At 38.1% G+C, this 22160-nt stretch overlaps 1 protein-coding gene across 2 annotated transcripts in view; it reads right to left on the bottom strand.

Moving 5' to 3' along the window:
• Window positions 1-22160, bottom strand: part of RASA2 (RAS p21 protein activator 2) — a 138215-nt gene that overhangs the window by 21090 nt on the left and 94965 nt on the right. Inside the window, exons 15-19 of one of the 2 annotated variants that reach the window (XM_062213941.1) lie at window positions 19828-19934; window positions 14735-14818; window positions 13904-13981; window positions 11994-12067; window positions 11371-11477 (exon numbers count right to left, since the gene is read on the bottom strand). In XM_062213941.1, the coding sequence (XP_062069925.1) occupies window positions 11371-11477; window positions 11994-12067; window positions 13904-13981; window positions 14735-14818; window positions 19828-19934 (450 nt within the window). Of the gene's footprint in view, window positions 1-11367; window positions 11478-11993; window positions 12068-13903; window positions 13982-14734; window positions 14819-19827; window positions 19935-22160 lie in introns of both variants that reach the window. The other variant, XM_062213934.1, reaches the window with a different exon arrangement.

Below are 22160 nucleotides of genomic sequence, written 5' to 3' on the forward strand. Positions count from 1 at the left end.
TCAAGGGAAAGCCATGTAAACATAAACCTTAGAATGGTCCTTTTCTGTCAAGAGTCAAACTTCAGGGAGTAGTTCCACATATTTTCTGTACAAAGTATATAACTGTTAGAGAGTTCATCTAATGCAAGCTTCTCTACTACAGAACTCTTTACATGCTCTTTTTTAAAAGGAAGTCATTTCTCCAGTTGCTCATGCATAAATTCTTGAAGTGACCCTTGACTTCTTCCTTGCATTCCTGGTATTAAATCCTTTGGCAGATTCTGAGCATTTTCTTTAAAATAGATGTAGAATGTGACTCGTTTGTACAGTTTTTACTATTACTACCATTATCATCTCTTCCCTGGATTACTTCAAGAGCCTCTTTAAGTGGTCTCCTTTCCCCTTCATTCTATTTTCTATATAACAGTTCATAGGGTATATGTGATCATATTAAAACATAAGCCAATGAAACTTCTCTAATGATTTTCCATCTTACTCAAAATAAAAGCCCTGTGATGGCTCATAAGGACATATAATATCTCTTCTGTATGCTTTTTAAATATGTGTATATTTTGACACATCCCCTAAATATGTACAATTATTAATATGAGATTTCAATACATGTATAAAATGTATAATGATCAGAGCAGCACGACTGGCATTACTTATCACCACAGTTATCATTTCTTGGTCTTGGGAACATTTATATACTACTTGTTATTTTGAAATATTAATTGTAGTTACCCATAGTTATCCTACTATGTAATAAGAACACTAGAGTTAGTCCTCCTATCCAATTGCACTGCTTTATCTCTCTTTCAATCTATCTTCCTCTATACCAGGCTCTGGGAACCACTATTCTCTCTACTTCTATGACATCAACTTTTTAGCTTCCATGGATAAATAACAACATATACAATCTTTCACTTTCTATGTTTGGATTACTTCATTTAATATAACATCCTCCAGTTCTATCCATATTCCTGGTGCAGATGTGTCTTCAACATACTGATTTCATTTCCTTTGGCTATATGAGTATATCCAGTAGTGGGATTGTTAGATCAGAGGACAGTGCTAGTTCCAATTTCTTTTTTTTTTTTTTAAGGACTCTCCATATTGTTTCCCAAAATGGCTTCACTAATTTGCATTCCCACCATATATAAAAATACTCCTTTCTTCACATCAGTGTCAGGATTTGTTACTCTTTTTGCTAATAACCATTCCAAACTGGGGTGAGATGGTACTTCGTGGTTTTTTGTTTGTTTGTTTGTTTGTTTAAGATTTATTTATTTGAGAGTCAGAGTTACAGAGTCAGAGAAGAAAGGCACACAGAGAGAGGTCTTCCATCCGCTGGCTCAATCCCCAGATGGCTGCAACAGCCTGAGCAGTGCCGATCCAAAGCCAGGAGCCAGGAGCTTCTTCAGGGTCTCCCAAGCGGGTGCAGGGGCCCAAGGACTTGGGCAATCTTCTACTGCTTTCCCAGGCCATAGCAGAGAGCTGGAACAGAAGAGGAGTAGCCAGGTCTTGAACCAGTGCCCACATGGGATGCCGGCACTTCAGGCCAAGGTGTTAACCCGCTGCACCACAGCGCTGGCCCCTCATGTGGTTTTGACTTGTATTTCCCTGATGTTTATTCAGCATTTTTTTCTTACACTTGCAGGTCACATGTATACCGCCCTTTTGAGAAATGTCTGTTTGGATTCTTTCCCCACTTCTGGATTTTTTTTTTTTTTTTTTGGCTATTCACTTAGATATTATTCCCTTGTCAGATGAACATGTATTCTGTAGGTTATCTCTTCCCTCTGTTTCCCTTGCTGTGAAAAGGTTTTTAGTTTGGTATAACCCCATCTGCTAATTTTTGCTCACATTGCCTGTGTTTTGGGGATCATTTCAAAGAAATCCTTAACCAATGTCCTAAAGCACTTTCTTACACCTTCTTCTAATTTCAGTTGAAGTCTCTGATCCACTCTGAGGTTTTGATTTTTGTATAGAAGTGAGCGGCAGTGATCTATGTTTCTTTTCATGTGGATATCCAGCTTTCCTAGTATCATTTACTACTTTCCTTTCTTCAGTGCATGTTCTCTCATGCTGTCTCTGTCAAAAACCAGTTTTCTGTATACACATGGATTTATTTCTGGGTTCTCTGTTCTATTGGTCTTTAGGTCTTGTTTCTATAATCAGCATCAGGATGTTTTGATAACTATAGCTTTGCAGTGTATTTTGAAGTCATATATTGTAATGCTTCCAGCTTTGTTTAGGACTGCTTTGGTCATTTAGCATCTTTGTGGTTCTATACAAATTTTTAAGAGTTTTTTCCATTTTAGTGAGAAATGTTATTGGCATTCTAACTGGAATTGCACTCACCTGTAGGTTATTTTGGATAGAATGGACATTTTAATATTATCCCAATTCATGAACATGGGCTGTCCTCCCCTTTGGTGTGTCCTCTTTGTTCATCAATATTTTGTAGTTTTCATTGGTCCTTGCTAGATTTAATCCAAGATTTTTGTTTGTTTTGGCAGCTATTGTGAATGGGTCTGCTTTCTTGAAACTTTCATTACAGATGCAAATAACTAGAGTTTTGTATGCTGACTTTACATTCTGCAACTGTACTGAATTCATTTATTAGTACTAGTTTTCTTGGTGGTATTCTTTAGGTTTTTCTTTTCCCTACATGTAAATCATGTTGTCTGCAAATGGGAATAATTTGACATCCATTCCCTTTCCCTACCTGGATGGCTTCCTTTCCTCCCTCCCTGCCTTCCTTCCTTCCTAGTTAAGGCCTCCATACTATGTTGAGTAAGAGTGCTCACAGTGGACCTCCTTGTCTTTTTTTCTGGTCTGACTTAGGGGAAACATTTTCAGCTTTTTCTCTATCATTATAATGTTGGCTGTAGGCTTGTCTCATGCACTATTTATCATTTTAGGATATGTTTCTTCTATGTTTAATACTTATTTATTTGTAAGCTGGAGTTACAGAGAGGCAGCAAGACACAGATAGAGGTCTTCTATCCACTGGTTCACTCCCCAAATGGCTGCAACGGCTACAGCTGGACTGATCTGGAGCCAGGAGCATCCTCTGGGTCTCCCACGTGGGTGCAGGAGTCCAATCACTTGGGCCATCTTCTACTGCTTTCCCAGGCCACAGCAGAGATCTGGATTGGAAGTGGAGCAGCTGGGACTTGAACTGGCACCTGTACGGGATGCCCAAAATTGCAGGCTGCAACTCTACCCACTATGCCACAGTGCTGGCCCTTAAATATTTAATTTGTTGATACAGAATTTTATCAAATGCTTTTTTCTGCATCTACTGAGATGATTTATGGTTTTAGTCCTTCATTCTACAGATATGTTTTAGGTTATTGGTTTGCAAACGCTGAACCATCCGTGCATCCCTGGGATAGAACCCAGGGTCTAGAACCCAGGGTGCTGGCGACACAGGCGGAATATTGGCCTATTGAGCTGCGGCACTGGCCTGCTTCAAGACATTTTTAAATTTCTTTATTGATCTCTTCATTGACCCACTGATTACTCAACAGCATGTGCATTCCATGTATTTGCCCAATTCTTAAAGTTCTTCCTGTTGATTTATAGTTTTATTCCATTATGATCATAGAAGATAAATGCTATGACTGACACTTTTGAATTCACTGAGATTTGTGTTCTACCATATGGTCTATCCTGAGTGCTGAAGAGCAAAATGTATCACCTGCAGTTGTTGGACAAAATGTTCTGTAAATATCTATAGAGTTCATCTGGTCTACAGTATAGTTTATTTTTATTTTTTATTTTTTGACAGGCAGAGTGGACAGTGAGAGAGAGAGAGAGAGAGAGAGTGAGAGTGAGAGAGAGAGAGAAAGGTCTTCCTTTGCCATTGGTTTACCCTCCAATGGCCACTGTGGCTGGCACGCTGCGGCCGGCGCACCACGCTGATCTGAAGCCAGGAGCCAGGTGCTTCTCCTGGTCTCCCATGGGGTGCAGGGCCCAAGCACTTGGGCCATCCTCCACTGCCCTCCCGGGCCACAGCAGAGAGCTGGTCTGGAAGGGGGGCAACCGGGGCAGAATCAGTACCCCAACTGGGACTAGAACCTGGTATGCCAGCACCACTAGGCGGAGGATTAGCCTATTGAGCCATGGCGCCGGCCCTACAGTATAGTTTAACTTTGTTGTTTCTTTGTAGATGAGGCTGGAATCTGAAGTCTGAGGCAGAAACTGAACCCAGCCACTCTGATGTGAGATGAGATGTGGGCATAAATTGCTAGGCTATACACCTGTTCCCTCTTTGTTAATTTTCTGACTGGACGATTTGCCACTGATTAGTGGGGTATTAAAGTCCCCAGGAACTAGTGTGCTAGAATCTATCTTCCTTTTGATACCTAATGTTTGCTTCACATAACAAGATGTTTCACATAGTTGCATGTATATATGTTTACATATGTGTTTTCCTCTTGTTGAATTCACCTCTTTATCATTATATAGTGGCCTTTGTCTCTGCAGTTTTGGTTTTGTTTGTTTGTTTTTGTTTTTGTTTTTACAGGCAGAGTGGATAGTGAGAGAGAGAGAGACAGAGAGAAAGGTCTTTCTTTTTGCTGTTGGTTCACCCTCCAATGGCCACTGCGGCCGGCGCATCTCGCTGATCCGAAGCCAGGAGCCAGGTACTTCCTCCTGGTCTCCCATGCGGGTGCAGGGCCCAAGGACTTGGGCCATCCTCCACTGCCTTCCCGGGCCATAACAGAGAGCTGGCCTGGAAGAGGGGCAACCGGGATAGAATCCGGCGCCCCAACCGGGACTAGAACCCAGTGTGCCGGCGCCGCAAGGTGGAGGATTAGCCTGTTAAGCCACGGCGCCGGCCTGCAGTTTTTGTCTTATTTTATTTGCTCCCTTTAGGTTTCTGTTTGCATGGTATCATTTTCCATCCCTTCATTTTCAGTCTATGTATGTCTTCTCTGGTACAGTACTTAGTTTCTTGTAAAGCAGCATATCATTGGGACTTCTCTGTTTTTAATTCACTTGAGGTTATTACTGATAAGTAAAGAAATACTCCTGTCAGTTTGTTCATTTTTTTTCCTGTTTGTTTGGAATATTCTCTTCTCATCTTTAAGGCCTGATGTCTTCAGTATTGATAAAGTTTGATTCTTCTCTTTCTTTTGTGTATGTGTTCTGATAGTGAGATCTGCACTTTATATGTGCTATGGTTTGAATAATTTTGCACTTAAATTCATATGGCAGTGTTTACCCTGAAGTCTTATATTAAATACTATTAAGAGGATAGAAACTTAACCCAACTATGGTGTGTTACAGTTTGGTCTTTGGGAAGTTGTTAGACATGGTCATTAGGGTGGAGTCCCAAGGACTAAACTCTGGTGGCTTTATAAGAACAGACACTTGACAGAGACAGACATGTGTACTCCATGTCTCTTTATCATGTGATGCTTTGTGCTGTCTTGGGAATCTACCAATAGGAAGGTCACCATCAAATGGTGCACCTCTGCAATTATGAGTCAAAATAAACCTCTTTTCTTTATAAAGTTAGCCTGCCTGATGTAGGTCACTGTAACAAAAAGCTGATTAAGACAGTGTGTTTTCATTATGGTAATTGCAGTCTTTCTACTTGTAGCACAGAATTCCCTTAAGCATTTCCTGTAGGGCAGATCTGCTGGTAATGAGTTCTGTCAGGTTTTGCTTGTCTTGGAAATAGTTTATTTCTCTTTCATTTCTGAAGGATACCTTTACTGGGTTAACAGCTATCTTGGCTGGCACACTTTTAAATTTCAAGATTAGTAATATTATCTTTTCTTACCTGTAAGGTTCCCACTTCTGCTGTTAGTCTAATGGGGATGGCTTTATTAACTTGACACTTTATTCTTACTTTAGAAGGCTCTTTGGTACTTCTGATAGTATAAATATAATATGCCTTGGAGAAAACTGTTTTTGGTCAAATCTACTAGGAGTCCTTTGACCTGGATATCCATGTCTTTTCCAAGATTTATAAAGTTTTCAGCACTCATTTCACTAAGTTTTCCAAATCTTTTCTCATCTTTTCTTCTGGAATAACCATAATGTGAATGTTTGCTCACTTAATTATATCCCATAAGTCTGCAAGTCATCTTTGTTCTTTTCTTAAGTTATTTCAAAAGACCTGTCTTCAATCTGAGAAAATTCTTGTTTTGCTTATCCTAATCTGCTGCTGAGTCTCTCAATCACATTTTAAAATTTTATTTATTAAATTCTTAGCTCCAAGATTTGTTTCTTATGGGCTCTATTCTCTTTGCTGAATTTTTCATTTAAGTCATGAATAGTCTTCCTACTTTCACAGGATTGAATTCTCTATCATTGTGTTTTCTTAAAATAATTATTTCGAATTTTCAAGCAGTTCATCAAATCTTCAGGGTCTGTTGCTAGTTACTGTGTTTCTTTGGAGTTGTAACATTACCTGATTTTTTCATGTTTTTTGTGTGTGTCTGTACTGGTATTTGTGCATCTGCCTGATTAGTTGCCTTTACCAATTTTATATGATAGCTTTTGTTGTAAAAAGTTTTCTCTTGGTCCTAGGATGTTGGTTGAGTTATCTATTCTGTGTTGGATTTAGTTCCAGATAGGTGTCTCAGTGTAATCCATGTAACTTCTTCAGCTGTAATCTACATTAGCAAGTTGTGAGGATGTCTCTCACAGAGCTTCAGGGGTTGTGGGACTGTACCACTAGAGGAATTCAGCTCTTTTAGGCAGGGTGTATTTACTGGTTGCTCTGGAGGTGCTGTGAATGGCTGTCGGGATGGAGTGCTCATCAGTTTCCATGTAATGTTATGAGGGTGGGGCTGTTCGGCCAGGCCTGTGTTAAGTGAGGCACAACTAGTATGGAGGCAGAGGTGGTGGTGGGGTTTGCATCAGTTTTGATGGCTATGTTGTGGGTGGGATCACTCTGGTGGGCTCATGTGAGTGTAGTATAGTCTGTTTGTTAGTACAGTGGGGCTCCTGTCTCTGCTGGAGGCCTGTGTGGGGACTGCACTGAACTGATATGCCTCAACAAGCCTCTGAGGACTGCATAGGTGACTGTGGCTTCCAGGTGCCAATCTGTGTAGTGAAGTCTGCAGAGCTGTTTCCTGGGTCTGAGGTTGGGTGGTTGGGGCCTTTCACCTGCTTTTCTGGGTCTTGGTGGCTCTATGATCCTTTTGATCGTAGTTTCTAAGATCCACCCCTTTTCTCATACTTACCAGCCACAAGTACTTCCTCCTATCTCTTGAGCATCCCTGGAATGCTTCTATTTCAGGGCCCTTGTTCTGGCTGTTAGCTATTTGTGCAATACTCATCCCAAATGTTGACATCATTCAATCCCTCACCATTTTTAGGTCTTGGCTCAAATGTCATTTTTTCAGTGATGTCTTCTCTGGCTAGCCCTCACTGAGCCTATCATTTTCTATCCCCCTTTGCTGCTTATTTTTTTGTTGATCTCATTTATAATCATGGAACATCATATATGATTTCGTTTTTCCCATTACTTCCAAATTACAACATCCAAGAGGGCAGGGATTCTGGTTCATTCTGATCACTGTTGATCTCTCCAAAGCCTAGAACAAGTTTCTGGTTGGTATACAGTTGATACTTGATAAAAGTTGAGAAATGAAGAACATAAGCTGGACTGAATCAGTGATATGTTTTGTTTAGTTACTGTGGGAACATATGTACAACCTAAATGTATCATTTACATTTAAAACATCATTCAGGTTTCTTTTACACTGCCATAGACTATACAACCTAGAACATTTGGTAACATGGAAGCTGTACAAGTTCTACATACATATAAGAGATCTCCAAAAGTAGACAATTTCAAAAATGAATTTGCTAATAGTCTATAAGTGTGTTTAGAAATTCTAACAACCTGGAACAGTGGTTCCTTAATTCAACCATATCTAGAAGACATGGTGTTCTTAGAAGAACATTCACTAATTGCCTTTATGTCACTAGTAATAATGTAGTCATTACTATCGAGTATCTTAAAGATGAGAGAAGAGATAGAAGTACTGATCACACAGCGTGACAGATATTACTGCTAATGTGGCTAAAGAACAAAAGCAAGGAAATAGCCAAAGTAGGCTTAAAATGACTTCCAAAAAGAGCTTATACTTGATCTGAGGCTTAAAGAACAATAAATTATACAACTGAAAAAGGAAAGAAAAGGATTTCTAGGTGGAATATATGCAAAAGCACGGATATAAAAGAGCTCAAGTTAAATGCACTGCAAAAGAATTTGGTGACTCCGTCTATGGAGGATGCAAAACACAAGGCTAGATGAACTGCACGAAACTGCTGGAATATTAATAATTTTGTTTGATTCCAGTAAACAACTAGGAGAATTTCTATTTGTAAAAGATGGCTTCATTATAGTTTACACACACACACACACACATATGTAATCATAAGCGCACAGGTCCATAAAACTATCAAGGGAATTATGATAGCTGAGTGAGTTATTTGCCACAAATTAATTTGCTGCTGATTTGCTTACTATTGCTTATTAACAATTATTTAAGTAGTCATAAAAAATTTAACAACCTACTGGAAAAAAAATCCCTAAAATTAAGACAAAAAAAATCTGCTCCAGTAGACAATGCAAAGCCCCTGTGCTTTACTCATGGGAAAAGTACCTGAAGTGTTCAACTCAAAGTCTTTTAATCTTATGCACAATTTTAACTGCATCTTCACAGTATGTTGGCAGTAAAAAATGGAGGTGGGTAATGGGGATGGGAGCAGTATACTATATCATGGTTCACCAACAGGACAAAAAATTTCATTGTGACAGCCTAACCATGTAAAATTGAGAAAAACTGTATAAAGCAAACACAGGCACACAAAAAGCACAGCAGTCCAAGGCATTCAGCTGGAGTAAACGGCTGCATTCACCTGCTAAGCAGCCCTGAAAACATTACTACATCAGGATACCACTTAATAATGCCAACGACAGCCCAAGTCATCTAGAGAATCTTAACTTACGTTCAGTGAACTCTTTTTTTAGAAGGCAGCGAAGCATGTAATACATTTTGGAAAAATCCATCAAAAAAGTTAAAACAAAAAGCATGGATGCTTAAAACTGTAGGCTTCTGTAAATCATCTCAATCTCCTATGTCTCATTTCTCCAATGTCAATCTAACACAAAACAGTGTAGCTTCTAGTCTGTCTATTTTATACAGTAGCCTAAAAATTCCATAGAATTTATCTTCTAAGTCACTGTACAGAGGTTCTTGAGAATTGTGCATGGATTTTTGGGACTACAAACTCCATGAAATTATATGCAAAATTTCAAGTCTGTGTGCAATTTTCTTAAGGAAAGTGTTCATCACTATCAACTAATTCTTAAAGGAGACTAAAAAAAAAAAAAAAAAAACAACAACAGATTTTAGAATACTGGTTTACGGTAGAAGAAGATTTAAATGAGGAAGAAACAATGCCTCATTTATTAATAGAGAACGGACCTTAAATATTTTATTTAAATGGATATTTTTAATATAAATGTAGATAGTACCTATGTTACACATAATTTCTAAAACATTCAACATATGCTCAGCCTAAAAAAGTCTGGAAAGGCAAATATATAGCCTAATGATCTTCAGTTATCTGAAAATTTGTATGCTGTAACAATGAATCTAGTTTTTTATGTATGGCTAATATATTTGGACATATGTAGTTATCCTGGCTTAACTGCTTCTAAAGTATGAAACAAGTTTTTTTTCTTCTCTACTGCTTAAAAATGATGTTGGTGTTATCATTCCAACATTTATAGCAGCAGACTCTTCATTTCCACTGTAAAACAAAACAGAACAGTGTGCATGAGGTGCCAGATGTTTGTGGTTGCTCGGCTATTACTAAGCCAGCACCCTTCTGGTTTTTACTTATGAAGTCTGAAACTACTTATGCCAGTTTTCCATGTTGTAATTATAATTACTTAAATATTATGTAAAGTGACAAGTGTCCTCTACTGAAAGAGGTTTACTATTTATTTGAAAATCAAGCAAAGGCTTTGAAAAGCTTCAAAAAAGGAACCCATACCCACATAAATAAAGGTGATTTATGTAGGAGCAACACAGATGTGACAGATTATAGTCACCCTCCTGCAAATCTAGTGGGATTCATACGTGGATTACTTTTCAAGTATGTAAATCCTATATTCACTTTGGAGAAACCTGAAAACTGACTCATTATGAATACATTCATACAAGACAAAAAGGAAATCTAATCTATACTTCCATGTTCAAAGAAAAAACTTGGTTTTCTATCAAAAGACTGATAAATATATATAGAATATGCATCAGTTCTTTTGTTGATTTTTTTAAAATGATTCTTGGCTTTAACTGACCTTTTTGGATTAGTGAACATCTGTGGATCTTGATCACTTTGGAAGGGATTCTATTTACATGATTTCTAATCTAGATTCTAAACTCTTCTTGCTATCATATGAGAAGCTAATGGTCTTCTGTACATAAAGCTTTAAACCAAATGAATAAACTTAAGCATTTTATCAGACCACTAAGGAATAAACTTTGCCTCTATGTAACTCTTAAATAGCAATGTTGGAAGAAGGCTTTCTAAACCCAAACATTTAGCCCATCTGTAAAGACACCAGTCTTCAGGGGCAAACTATTAAATTTTCCATCTTGAGATGGGCTTGGCCAACAGCAAACTGTACAGGGATCACAGTCTATGGTATGATTGGGGATTTCTGGCGGATACTTTCCAGAAAACCATGGAAATATTTTCATTTATTGAGAGTTAAAGAAACTGCCAAGTTCTAAGAGGTTTGTTTGTTTGTTTATTTATTTATTTATTTTTGACAGGCAGAGTTAGACAGTGAGAGAGAGAGAAAGACAGAGAAAGGTCTTCCTTCTGTTGATTCACCCCCCCAAATAGCAGCCATGGTCGGCGTGCTGTGCCGATCTGAAGCCAAGAGCCAGGTGCTTCCTCTTGGTCTCCCATGCAGGTACAAGGCCCAAGCACTTGGGCCATCCTCCACTGCCTTCCCGGGCCACAGCAGAGAGCTGGACTGGAGGAGGAGCAACCGGGACAGAACCGGCGCCCCAACCAGGACTAAAACCTGGGGTGCTGGCGTGGCCAGGGGTTTAACTGTTGGCTCCTTATACACTGATTAAAACAATAGGAATTTACCAGGGATTTTTGGGAAATAAAGCACATTAAAGGAATATCATCTTTAGCAATACTAATGTAAGAAAAAAAAGTAATTTACATGGTATCATTGTTAAATATTTCATTCTTAGCATGTACATATCACCAAGAAACTCTAAACTACAAAAGATTCACTTGTATCACACTGAGAAGTGAAAAAGAAATCTTCAGTTAGAATCAGGAAAAAACAAACCCACAATAAAGCATAAACACAACTACCTGGCTGTTTGTGGTAGGTGAGCTCTCTGCTTGTTAAGCAGAACCACCGTTTCTTGAAATTCTTTTTTCCAATCCGGGTTCTTCCCTGAGCTCTTTTATACATCTCACTGTCAAAACAATAGATGTGAACAGATTTAGCTACAAAGCTTAAACTATTTAATCCACAGAAAGAATTGTTCCTTGTATAAGATTATATTACAGATATGAAAACATCTTTGTCATCTATGATTCTTGCATTTATTTTGGCCATACTAAAGGAATAAAGTCTTCAATTACTTAAAAACATTTAATTGCACTACACAGAACACAAAAGAGACAAATCAGTAATTTCTATCCTTAACTTCTAATAATAGTACTACTGTGTTTTTATTTTTCCAAAGTACTATATTACCCATAATCTCTCTCACTGTAACTGTGAAATACCTCTGAAACTGTACAGCCAGGGAGTCATGCCCCTCTGACAAAGTCTGAAGACAGTGAGGGTGACTTACCTGACCAATTGACTTAAGCAGTTATAGCACACAACAAAAGCCCAGATCTCCTCACTCCAAGACCCATGTTCTTAGTACTTACTTAATGTCTATACTGAAATATGACTTTCATGTCTGATTTCATGAAATTACCCTTCTTTCAGATGCACAGGCTCACTTGTACCACTGGATTCTTTAGTTTCAGTAGATGAAATTTCATCCAAGAACTAAATGGGGGAAATGGGCAAATATTACACTTTGTGGTAAGGTATATCACAAAAAATTCAGTTTATCTTATTTGTCATTGATTATTTTATGAATTTCTTCATTATAAAGGAATACTCATAATACAAGCTGAGTATCCCTTACCTAAAATGCTTGGGAGTAGAAGTGTCTCAGATTGATATTTTTTTTTCAGAATATGAAATATTTGCATTTAACACAATGGGAAACCTGGAAATTAGAGCAGAATATTCTATGGCACATTAGGAATTTAGAACCAAATCTGAGCCAGGAGGCACACTGTGATGACAGTTCACTAGATGTGAGTGGGTGACTCAACAGCAAGTCAGAAGCCATTCTCCACTGATATCATCAACACTATACGTTCTGATTGTACCAGGGGAGAAGAAAGAAATTAGATACTACCTTGGCCTAAGTCATAAAACATGGAAAAACAATGACAAACAAAAGACAATATGTCATAATCTTGCCAACAAGTCTGCCTACACTGTCCCACAAATGTTTCAACAGTGTCCTAAAAGTAAAAAAGGGCAGCTTTCTCTTTGCCTTCTCATTTCAAAGACTTTCTCCTCCAAAGCCTTCATGAGAATGTTAGCAGTATGAAAAACAAGTTAAAAAACAGAATATACTCTTGGCAATCAGTTGCTCTTCATGCCTCAGAAATAGAATGAAGTCTTTAAAATCTGGCCTTGCTATTCACTAAATTAGGACCATGATAGATTAGTACTTTCTTCAAGCTTGATTTAAATGTAAAAAGCAGTTATTTTGCAGTACACGTATTCAGGGTTTTACAATAATGTTGTATTTTGTTTAGAAGACTCACGACTAAAGATTCAAGAAATGAAAGATCCTGGGGTTGTCATTTGGCCTAGCAGTGAAGGTGCCCCAGTTCTATATCAGAGTGCCTGGGTTTGATACCTGCCTCTGGCTCCTAACTCCAGTTTCCTGTTGATGCAGACCCCAGGAGGTAGCAGTAATGGCTCCAGTGACTGGGTTCCTGGTAGAAGACCTAGATTGAGTTCTGGCTCCCAGTTTAAGCCAGGCCTAGTAATAACTCTCTAGGACATTTGGGGAGTAAACCAGTGGTTGGAAACCCTCTCTCACTGTGTATCAAATAAATAAAAAATTTCCTTAATTAAGAGTTTCAAAACATTCTCAACTTCTTAGTAATTTTTTAATATTGTGTAAGCCTCAAGTTACGATATTATATACTATCTACTTTTGCACATTTTGATCTACAGTAATCATTAGATTATTATAAATCTATGTAATACATTAAGTGTTCAATAATTCACACATTTTTTACAGTGTAAGTAAGTGCTCGCTATACATCAGATACCATATTAAACCTTTACCCTAGACCAGGTGTTCTCAATTAGAAGCAAGTTGGTCCTTCAGAGGACATCTGGCAATTTCTGGAAGTATCTTTGGTTGTCAAAACTAGGGACATACTACTGATATCTAATCGGCAGAGATTAGGGATGCTGTCAAACAACCCACAATACACAGGCCAACCCATTACAATCAAGTATTATTCAGTCCAAAATGTCAGTAGTATCTTTGTTGAGAACCCTTACTCCTACACATTTGTGATTTGTGTTACTAAGGAAATAGTAGCTGTCATTAAAACTTGTTCAGGCATTTTTGTAGCTGAGAAACCCACAGGTTTGTATGAGAGAAGGAAGAAAAACAGGTTTTTTGATACCTATAAACCTTTTTTTAAACTGGGAATCGACTCCTTGAAATAATACAACATCTATTTCCCCAATGCTATAGGACAATTAAAAAAAATTAGTATTTCCAGCATAAAACAATCATACCTTTTTAACCGCTATAATATATCCTTCTTCTTGAAACATTTTGAAAAATTCGCACATGAACGTCTCTTTGAAGCTTGACTAAGAAAAAACAGAATTTATGTACGTTAAACACAGAACTAAGAAAAGAATGGACTGTACTTTTAAGGTGATCATGAAGGCCTACAAAGATTTACATACATATTTTCAAAGAGTTAGAGGGCTTGGAGCTGAAGACTTCTTTCAAAGTTGTTAAGATGACTGGCATAGACAGATAAACAGACTGCTTCTGCAACTTCTTAATAGACTCTCACTCTCTCAGGTATATTGGTTTAAATGAAATTGTCTTCCTTAACAGTTAGCTAACATGCAATATCTACCTAAAAGACAGCTATTGCACCTGTATATATCTATTTTTTTAGTTTTGTTTTTAATATGTAAGGAGGCGACTGGCGCTGTGGTACAGTGGGCTAAGCCTCCATCTTTGGCGCCAGTTAGAGTCCTGACTGCCCCTCTTCCAATCCAGCTCTCTGCTATGGCCCAGGAAAGAAGCAGAAGATGGCCAAAGTCCTTGGGCCCCTGCACCCGCATGAGAGACCTCAAAGAAACTCCTGGCTTCAGATCAGCCCAGCTCTGGCCATTGTGGCCATTTGGGGAGTGTACCAGTGGATGGAAGACCTTTTTCTCTCTCTCCCTCTCTCTGTAACTCTACCTCTCAAATAAGTTTTGTTTTGTTTTTAATAAAAAAAGACACGGTATCAGTGCAATTTAAATTTTAAAAAAATTTTTAAGGAGGTGAATAAAGGGACCACTTTTATATTTAGAAGTGTAAAAATAAAAAATGTAAACACTTACCTTGCTTTTGGACAGACTGCCCCAGCTTCCCAAAGTTTGAATGGTTTTCGAGATGAGAGTTAATGTCCTAATTGTCTGTGCATCCTGAAGAATTGTAAAAAAGACCAAAACTCCTGTTAACAGAATTATGTTGCTCTCAAACAACCACTCAAAATATTCACTTAAACCCCCAACACAGTTAAAATCTAGTTAAGGCTGAGTACAACTCACTGGATCAGGAAATTAAGAAGCCACACGTGAGGTCACCGCGGTGGTGCAGCAGGTTAAGCTGCCACTTGCAGTGCCAATCTCCTGCATGGGCACCAATTCCAGTCCCTGCTGTTCTGCCTGGGAAACCAGTGAAAGATGGCCCAAGGACTTGGGCCCCTGTCACCCACGTGGGAGACCTTGGCTTCAGCCTGGCCTAGCCTTGGCTATTGTGGCCATTTGAGGAGTAAAACCAACAGATGGAAGATTTCTCTTTGTGTATCTGACTTTTAATGAATAAATCTTTTTTCTTTTTTTAAAGCCAAACATAACTGACAGTCTCTCCCAAAGTAATCATATTTACTGATGTGTTATTTTGGAAAGCTACAATTTAATCAGTTTTAGATGTTACATACAGTATAGCAGCTTTGGATTGTGAGAGGCATCTACTTTTTTTCTACACTGTAACTTAAAATGGCAGTTTTCAAATTTTCTGTGCTCAACCCACTTCTAAAGCATATTCAAAAACTTTTATGGGTCTGGCATATGGTACAACGGGTTGAGCCACTTTTTGTGACACTGGCATCCCAATTTGAGAGCCAGCAAAGTCCCAGCGACTACTATGCTTCTGATCAAGCTCCCTGCTAATGTGCCTGTGACAGCAGATGATGGCCCAAGTGTCTGGGACCCTGCCACCCATATGGGAGACCTGGATGTTGTTCCTGGCTCCTGGTTTTGGCTCTGCCAGCCCTGGCCATTGCAGCCATTTGGGGAGTGAACCTGTGGATGGATAATCTCTCAATCTCTTATTCTTTCTGTGTCACCATCGCTCTGTATCCCAAATAAAATTAAAAATAAAATTTGACCGTGGAATTCTTAGTGAAATTCAATTCATTAATACATCTTTAAGAATTGAGTTAACTTCAAAGGCAGAGAATTCTATTTCTTTTATAGAATAACAGAATCTGAAGTGTTTCAGCTAACATGGGTAGGTGGCAGGAACCCAAATACTTGAGCTAATGCTGCTGTCTCCAATGGTCTGCACTGGCAGGAAGCTAGAGATAGGAAATGAACATAACCACTCCAGTGAGGTTGTCAGTGTTTCACTGCTAGACTAAATGCCTGCTCCACAATTTGGTTTTAAATATGGTATTTTAGGCCATTTCTTGAACTAGAAGAAGAGAGAAAAACATGCTTTATACAATTTCTGCATATGAAAGGATTGTTTACACCAACATGCACTACTTGACAGTCCTGTCATTCAGATATATAGTATACCAGAGAATTAATAATATCTGAGCCATACTAAAATACTACCTGCTACCAGGGTAATTACTCATTTACATAAATGAACCTGCCTTTCCTAGATGAACAGGAGTTTTATCTGATATCCAGTGCACATCCTTGGGGTACTTTTTTTTTGAATGTATATTTGGTTGACTCATGAAACAGCTGTTATTTGATTTCATCTCAATAAGAGGTCACCAAAATATGATTCACCAAAATATTTCAAAGGAGCATTTGTGTTTTTCAAAACAATCTGTTAAGAATAATTATAGGTGTTTGATGGCTACCATGCAACATTTACATGTATAAGATGTGAAGTGATCAATTCAGGATGATCAACATTTCTACTTTATTGACGTTATTTTATGACTGGCGTGTTGGAGTTCCTTTCTTATTTTTGCTCACAAAATATCTACTAGGTCATTGTGAATGACAGAAGCACCACTATGCTGTGTGACACTAGGAACTTATTTCTTCAAACTCCTATCTCACCCCATCCTACTGGCCTATAGTTACTTACTATTCTGAGTTCAGACTGAATATGTTAGCTTCCACCTTTGAGACAGAACAGGCGGTACTTGTCTTTCTGTGTCTGGTATATTTCATTTAACATGATGGTCCTCCAGTTCCGTCCATTTTGGAGCAGTTGCTCTTTTTTCCCCAAGGTTAGCTAGTCTCATTACTTTTAAAGACACTCTTTCCAAATCCTCCAGAGTATGGGTCCCTTCTCTCTTTCATTTCACCCTTACTGCTGATTCCTTCTCCATACATAGGTTTTCTGATTTAGGAAAGCATTCATTAATGAGCTCCCTCCCTGAGGTATCATCTTTCATTCATCAAACACTGAGCATCTGTTTGTCCTAGAAATGATGCCATGTGCTTTGAGTATATAAACCTGAAAAGTCTAGCCTTGTTCTCAAGGTATTCACAGTCCATATGCAGATTATAAACAGATGATTATAAAATGTGAGAAATGTCACAACAGTGAATTACACGATGTCAGAGTCATGCAAGTCAGATTAAAGGGTTACAGAAGTCTGCCTAGATATGTCTTCAAAAGAGGTATTAATGAGAGAAAAGGGATATATGAGAAGCATAATCCAGTCCTTTTTTTGTTTCCCTACCTTGCAACTTTTCAAGAGTGGTCTACTGCATCAATATTAATATAACCTTATTTTAAAATTCTTTTTTTTTTTTTTTTTTTAATCATTCATGGGGTCAGCGCTGTGGTATAATGGGGCAAAGCTGCTGCCTGCAGCACTGGCATCCCATATGGGTGCCAGTTTGAATCCCGGCTGTTCCACCTCCCATCCAGTTCCCTGCCAATGCACCTGGAAAAGCAGCAGAGAATGGTCCAAGTTCTTGGGCCCCTGCACCCACATGGGAGACCAAGAAGAAACTCCTGGCTTCAGCCTGGCCCAGCCCTGGCTGTTGCGGCCATTTGGGAAATGAACCAGTGAATGGAATCTCTCTCTCAGCCTCTGACTTTCCCTCTCTGTAATTCTGATTTTCAAATAAATAAATATTAAACAACCCTAATTCATGTCTATGTGTGCATATGTGTACATACTCAAATTTTTCCCATGTCTTTTTAATAACAGGACTAGCTGATATACTAATATATACTTTATATATATATATATACTTATATATATAAGTATGATATATACTTATACTATACTTTATATAGTATATAAAGTATATACTAGTATATATTTATATATATATAAGTATATATATAAAAGTATATATATATAAAGTATATACTAGTATATACTTTTGATATATTTCTAGGTAAACCTGCATTTACCTACTAATTCTTTAATCTTCTGCCATCTGATTTTCTTCTGTTCTACTAAAACTGGTTTCTCAAAATTAAAAGAACTTCTAAATGTGAAATCCAATAACCTTTAATAAGTTCTCTTCTGAAACTACTATTTTTAACTTTCAATATTAGTCTTGATAATGTCATTACCCCAGATTACTGGGTCATTCCCTGCTCTCAGTTTCCACAGTATAAACTGTTCCTACTCTTTACTTGATACCAATAAAGTACAAGCTTTAGATTTATGTATGGAGTTCTAGATTATGTAGCTTATGTATTTGCCTATGTTCTCAATTAGAGTAAAAAGGTTCTTAAAAAAGACAGAAGTAGATAAAACCCAAACATTAAAATTACATGAGAGTTTTGGAGCAGATCAATAACAGTGACCTAAAATACAATTTGTGGCCAGAAGGATTTTATTTCACCATCTGTTACAGGAAGTCTGCATTCAAGGCAGAGTCACAAGTTCAGAAGTAGGAGTTCTGTTTATGTACAGAATGCTGCTATCAAGCTTCCATTGTTCCCTGAGTTCTGTACAGCTTTAGTAATGTCACAGAAAAGAGTCCTTGTGAACAAGCATGCTGGCCCACTCTCTGCTGTCACTACATACTGACCATTTGTCCTTTGGCAAGAAATGATATGCTGCTGCCACTGCAATATGGTTCTAACTCAGGTTCACAAAGTTAAATGAGTGGCCAACGTCATGCAGCTGTCAAGAATCTCGACAGTGGCCATTCAGAACCAAATTTAAATCCAAAACTCATGTCTTCCTTATACTACATTACAGTTTGAGTAATGCCTCTTGATGGTGAATTTCCTAAGGTCAGGGTAGCGGTTACTCATCACTGCATCTCCAGTGCTAAGGATAGTGTTAAAACCTGACTAGTACCTGAAACATCTGCCTACCTATGAGTTCAGAAGGAAAAGGGTGAAACTTGGACTGTGAAGACTGCCTTAGAATCCCAGGCTGGCCCAGTTAAAGCAGAAAGATCAAACCATAATTTACTAATTATGTGAGGTTGCAAAGTTACTGTACTGTGATTTCCTTGCCTATAAATGGAGATTGTAATAGAATTTATCTCACAGAGAGAGATAAAGGGAGATTATTATTTTGTTAAATAAATCAGCAATAAAAGCAATTAGGTGAGATTATAAAATATTTGGGACATGAAAGTTTAAATAATCAGCAAAAATGCACTATGAGAAGGAAACGAAATATAACAAAAGAACTTTAAAATATTAAGAAATAAACATGGAAATCTCTGCAGTGCAGATTTAAGGTAATTAAATAGAACTTCAGAACAAAAAGATTATAGTATAACCTCAGGTGGATAAAAAGTAGCAATACAGAGATAGTCAACAAATTATGTTCCAGTCAAAGTTGCTACACCTTTCAGAAATGAACCTCTTTAAATCTGAGTTAAAATATTTCACAGAATAAACAGATTAAACTGTTTCAATAAATCAGGAAAGTAGGTTCTATTAAAAACAAACACATAAAAATAAACCTGTAATGAATGAAAACAAAGCCCTTGTAATTTGGAAATTTTCAAACACAACAGTGGAGAGGAAAATACAAGGAATTCACTTTATGTTCCTCACTGAGCTTCAACAATGATCAACATTCTGTCACTCTTCTATAATATCTTCTAAAAACAAAATATAATGGCCAAGAAAACTGCCGAGTAAATTTAAGTAAATTTAATTTAAAACAGTCAAGTGAAATTGGTTTATCTTTTCCTCATTTTAATAAAAATAAAAATGGAATAAAGCTTTGAAAAGAACACACACTTACTGGATGATGAGGTCGCAAATGAAAAGTATGAGGTGATACTACGGCTACAGCAAAGAAACGAAGAAACACAAAGCTGCTCACTGCAGAATACTGAACATGAGGATCATCTGCAGGGAAAAATGGTGAAATGTCATGCACAAAAACACTGAATTACAGATGATAAAGTAAAAAAAATTAAAAAACATGTACACTAGATAGAGCAACAGAATTTGTCTAGTAATTAAAAAAGAATAATTTGTCTAGTAAGGACTGAGTTGATGAAATGATAGTAATGATTATGACTAAAAAAAAAAAACTATGACTTGAAAGAAAATGAAAGGCAAAGCTTTCAGGTTTGTAGAAATATTTTAATCAGAAAAATGTCTCTTATCTGCAAGAGTATCCTAAAAATCACAACCACAAAAATAAAAGTAGTATCTAGCACTACCTAGTGGCAACACTGAATCCCTTAAGACTGGTACACAAAATGGCTTTCACTTTTAGGTTACTGTTTCAATTTTCCCCTGAAAATCTTGACAATCTCCAGGACTGTGCAATAAAAATGATTAGGCAGAAATCTTCACTTTAAAAAGGCTGCATAGTAGGTGGAGAGAACAGAAAAGTACTTTGATTATTCACTGGTAGCTTTTATTTCAGACTTGAATCAACAATCCAACAAAAAGACGGTACAGAAGAAATAAAAAGCTGATGGTGAAGGAAAGAATTTCTGGGTTTGGTTTGAGTTTTAATTCTGACAAGTCTCTCAACAGATAACCACTGAAAAGTCAGTAAATACGTTGTTTAATAGTAACTGCTTCCTATATACTGCCTGCCCACTCTGTCCCATGCATTACCAGGGTAGTAAGAAGAACAAATGAAAACAGAACAATTCTCTATGGCAACAAAAATTATTATACTAAAGATGTGAAGACATGTTAATATTTAAAAAAGATTAAAGGGGCTGGTGCTGTGACATAGTGGGTCAAGCTGCCACCTGCGGCACCATCATCCCATATGGGCACTGGTTCAAGTCCCGGCTGCTCCTCTTCCTATCTAGCTCTCTGCTATGGCCTGGAAAAGCAGTAGAAGATGGCCCAAGTCCTTGGACCCCTGCACCCATGTGGAAGAGCCAGAAGAATCTTCTGGCTCTGGATGGCACAGCTCTGACTACCGTGGCCATTTGGGGTGTGAATCAGTGGATGGAAGACCTCTCTCTTTGCCTCTCTGTAACTCAGCCTTTCAAATAAATAAATAAATCTTTAAAAAAAAAAAATTAAGGGGTTGGATTTGTCTTTTTTCCTTTTTTAAACATTTATTTATTTGAAACTCAGAGTTACAGAGGAGGAGAGGCAGAGGCAGAGGTAGAAAGAGAGAGAGCGAGAGAGAGAAAGAGAGAGCGAGAAGGATCTTCCATCTACTAGTTCATTCCCCAAATGGCCGCAAACAGCCAAAGTTGGACAGTTCAAAGCCAGGAGCCAGAAGGTTCCTCTGGGACTCCCACATGAGTGCAGGGACCAAAGCATATGGGTCATCTTCCTCTGCTTTCCCAGCTATATTTATAGGAAGCTGGATCAGAAGTAGAGCAGCTGGGACTCAAACTGGCACCCATATGGGATGCCGGTGCTGCAGGCAGTGGCTTTACCCACTATGCCACAACACCAGCCCCTGGATTTGCATTTATTTAAAAAAGCCATTAAGGGGCCAGTACTGTGGCACAGCAGGTTAAGTCACCCATATGGGTGCCGTGTTTGTGTTCGTGTCCTGGCTCTTCCATTTCCAATCCAGCTCCCTAGATGGCCTGAGAAAGCAGCAAAGGGCAGACCAAGTGCTTGGGCCATTGCTGCCCACGTGGGAGACCTGGATGAAGCTCTTGGCTTTGGCATGGCTCAGCGCTAGGCTGTTCTGGGTATCTGGGGAGTGACCCAGCAGATGGAAAATCTCTCTCTTTCAAACAAGCAAACAAATAAATCCTTAAAAAATCTATAAAGTATATTCTAGACCATTTATATAAATAAGAATTAAGTAGCTGAAGCAGATTTAAGGCCAAGATCATTAGGCAATGGAAACTAGAGTGATGGGCAGCATGTGCTCTGGAGTAGGTTGGGCCCAGGTTTGAGACCCTGCTTTCCTGCTGGTTACGCCTTGGCCCTTGGTCTAATTATGCAATGTCTGTAAACCTTAGTGTCATATCAACCCAATGGGCAGAGTAGCTGTCTCATGTAACGTTGTCAAGATGACAGCAGGAGATGATGAAGGCTAGTGTGGAACCTATTTACCAATCCCAATCTAATTCACCATTTAAAATATAATTTCAATCAATATTTATCTTTCCATGTTAATGTCTTTGCTTGCCT

This window comes from Lepus europaeus, chromosome 2 (genome assembly GCF_033115175.1).
Source record: "Lepus europaeus isolate LE1 chromosome 2, mLepTim1.pri, whole genome shotgun sequence".
In the NCBI taxonomy this organism is placed as follows: Eukaryota; Metazoa; Chordata; class Mammalia; order Lagomorpha; family Leporidae; genus Lepus; species Lepus europaeus.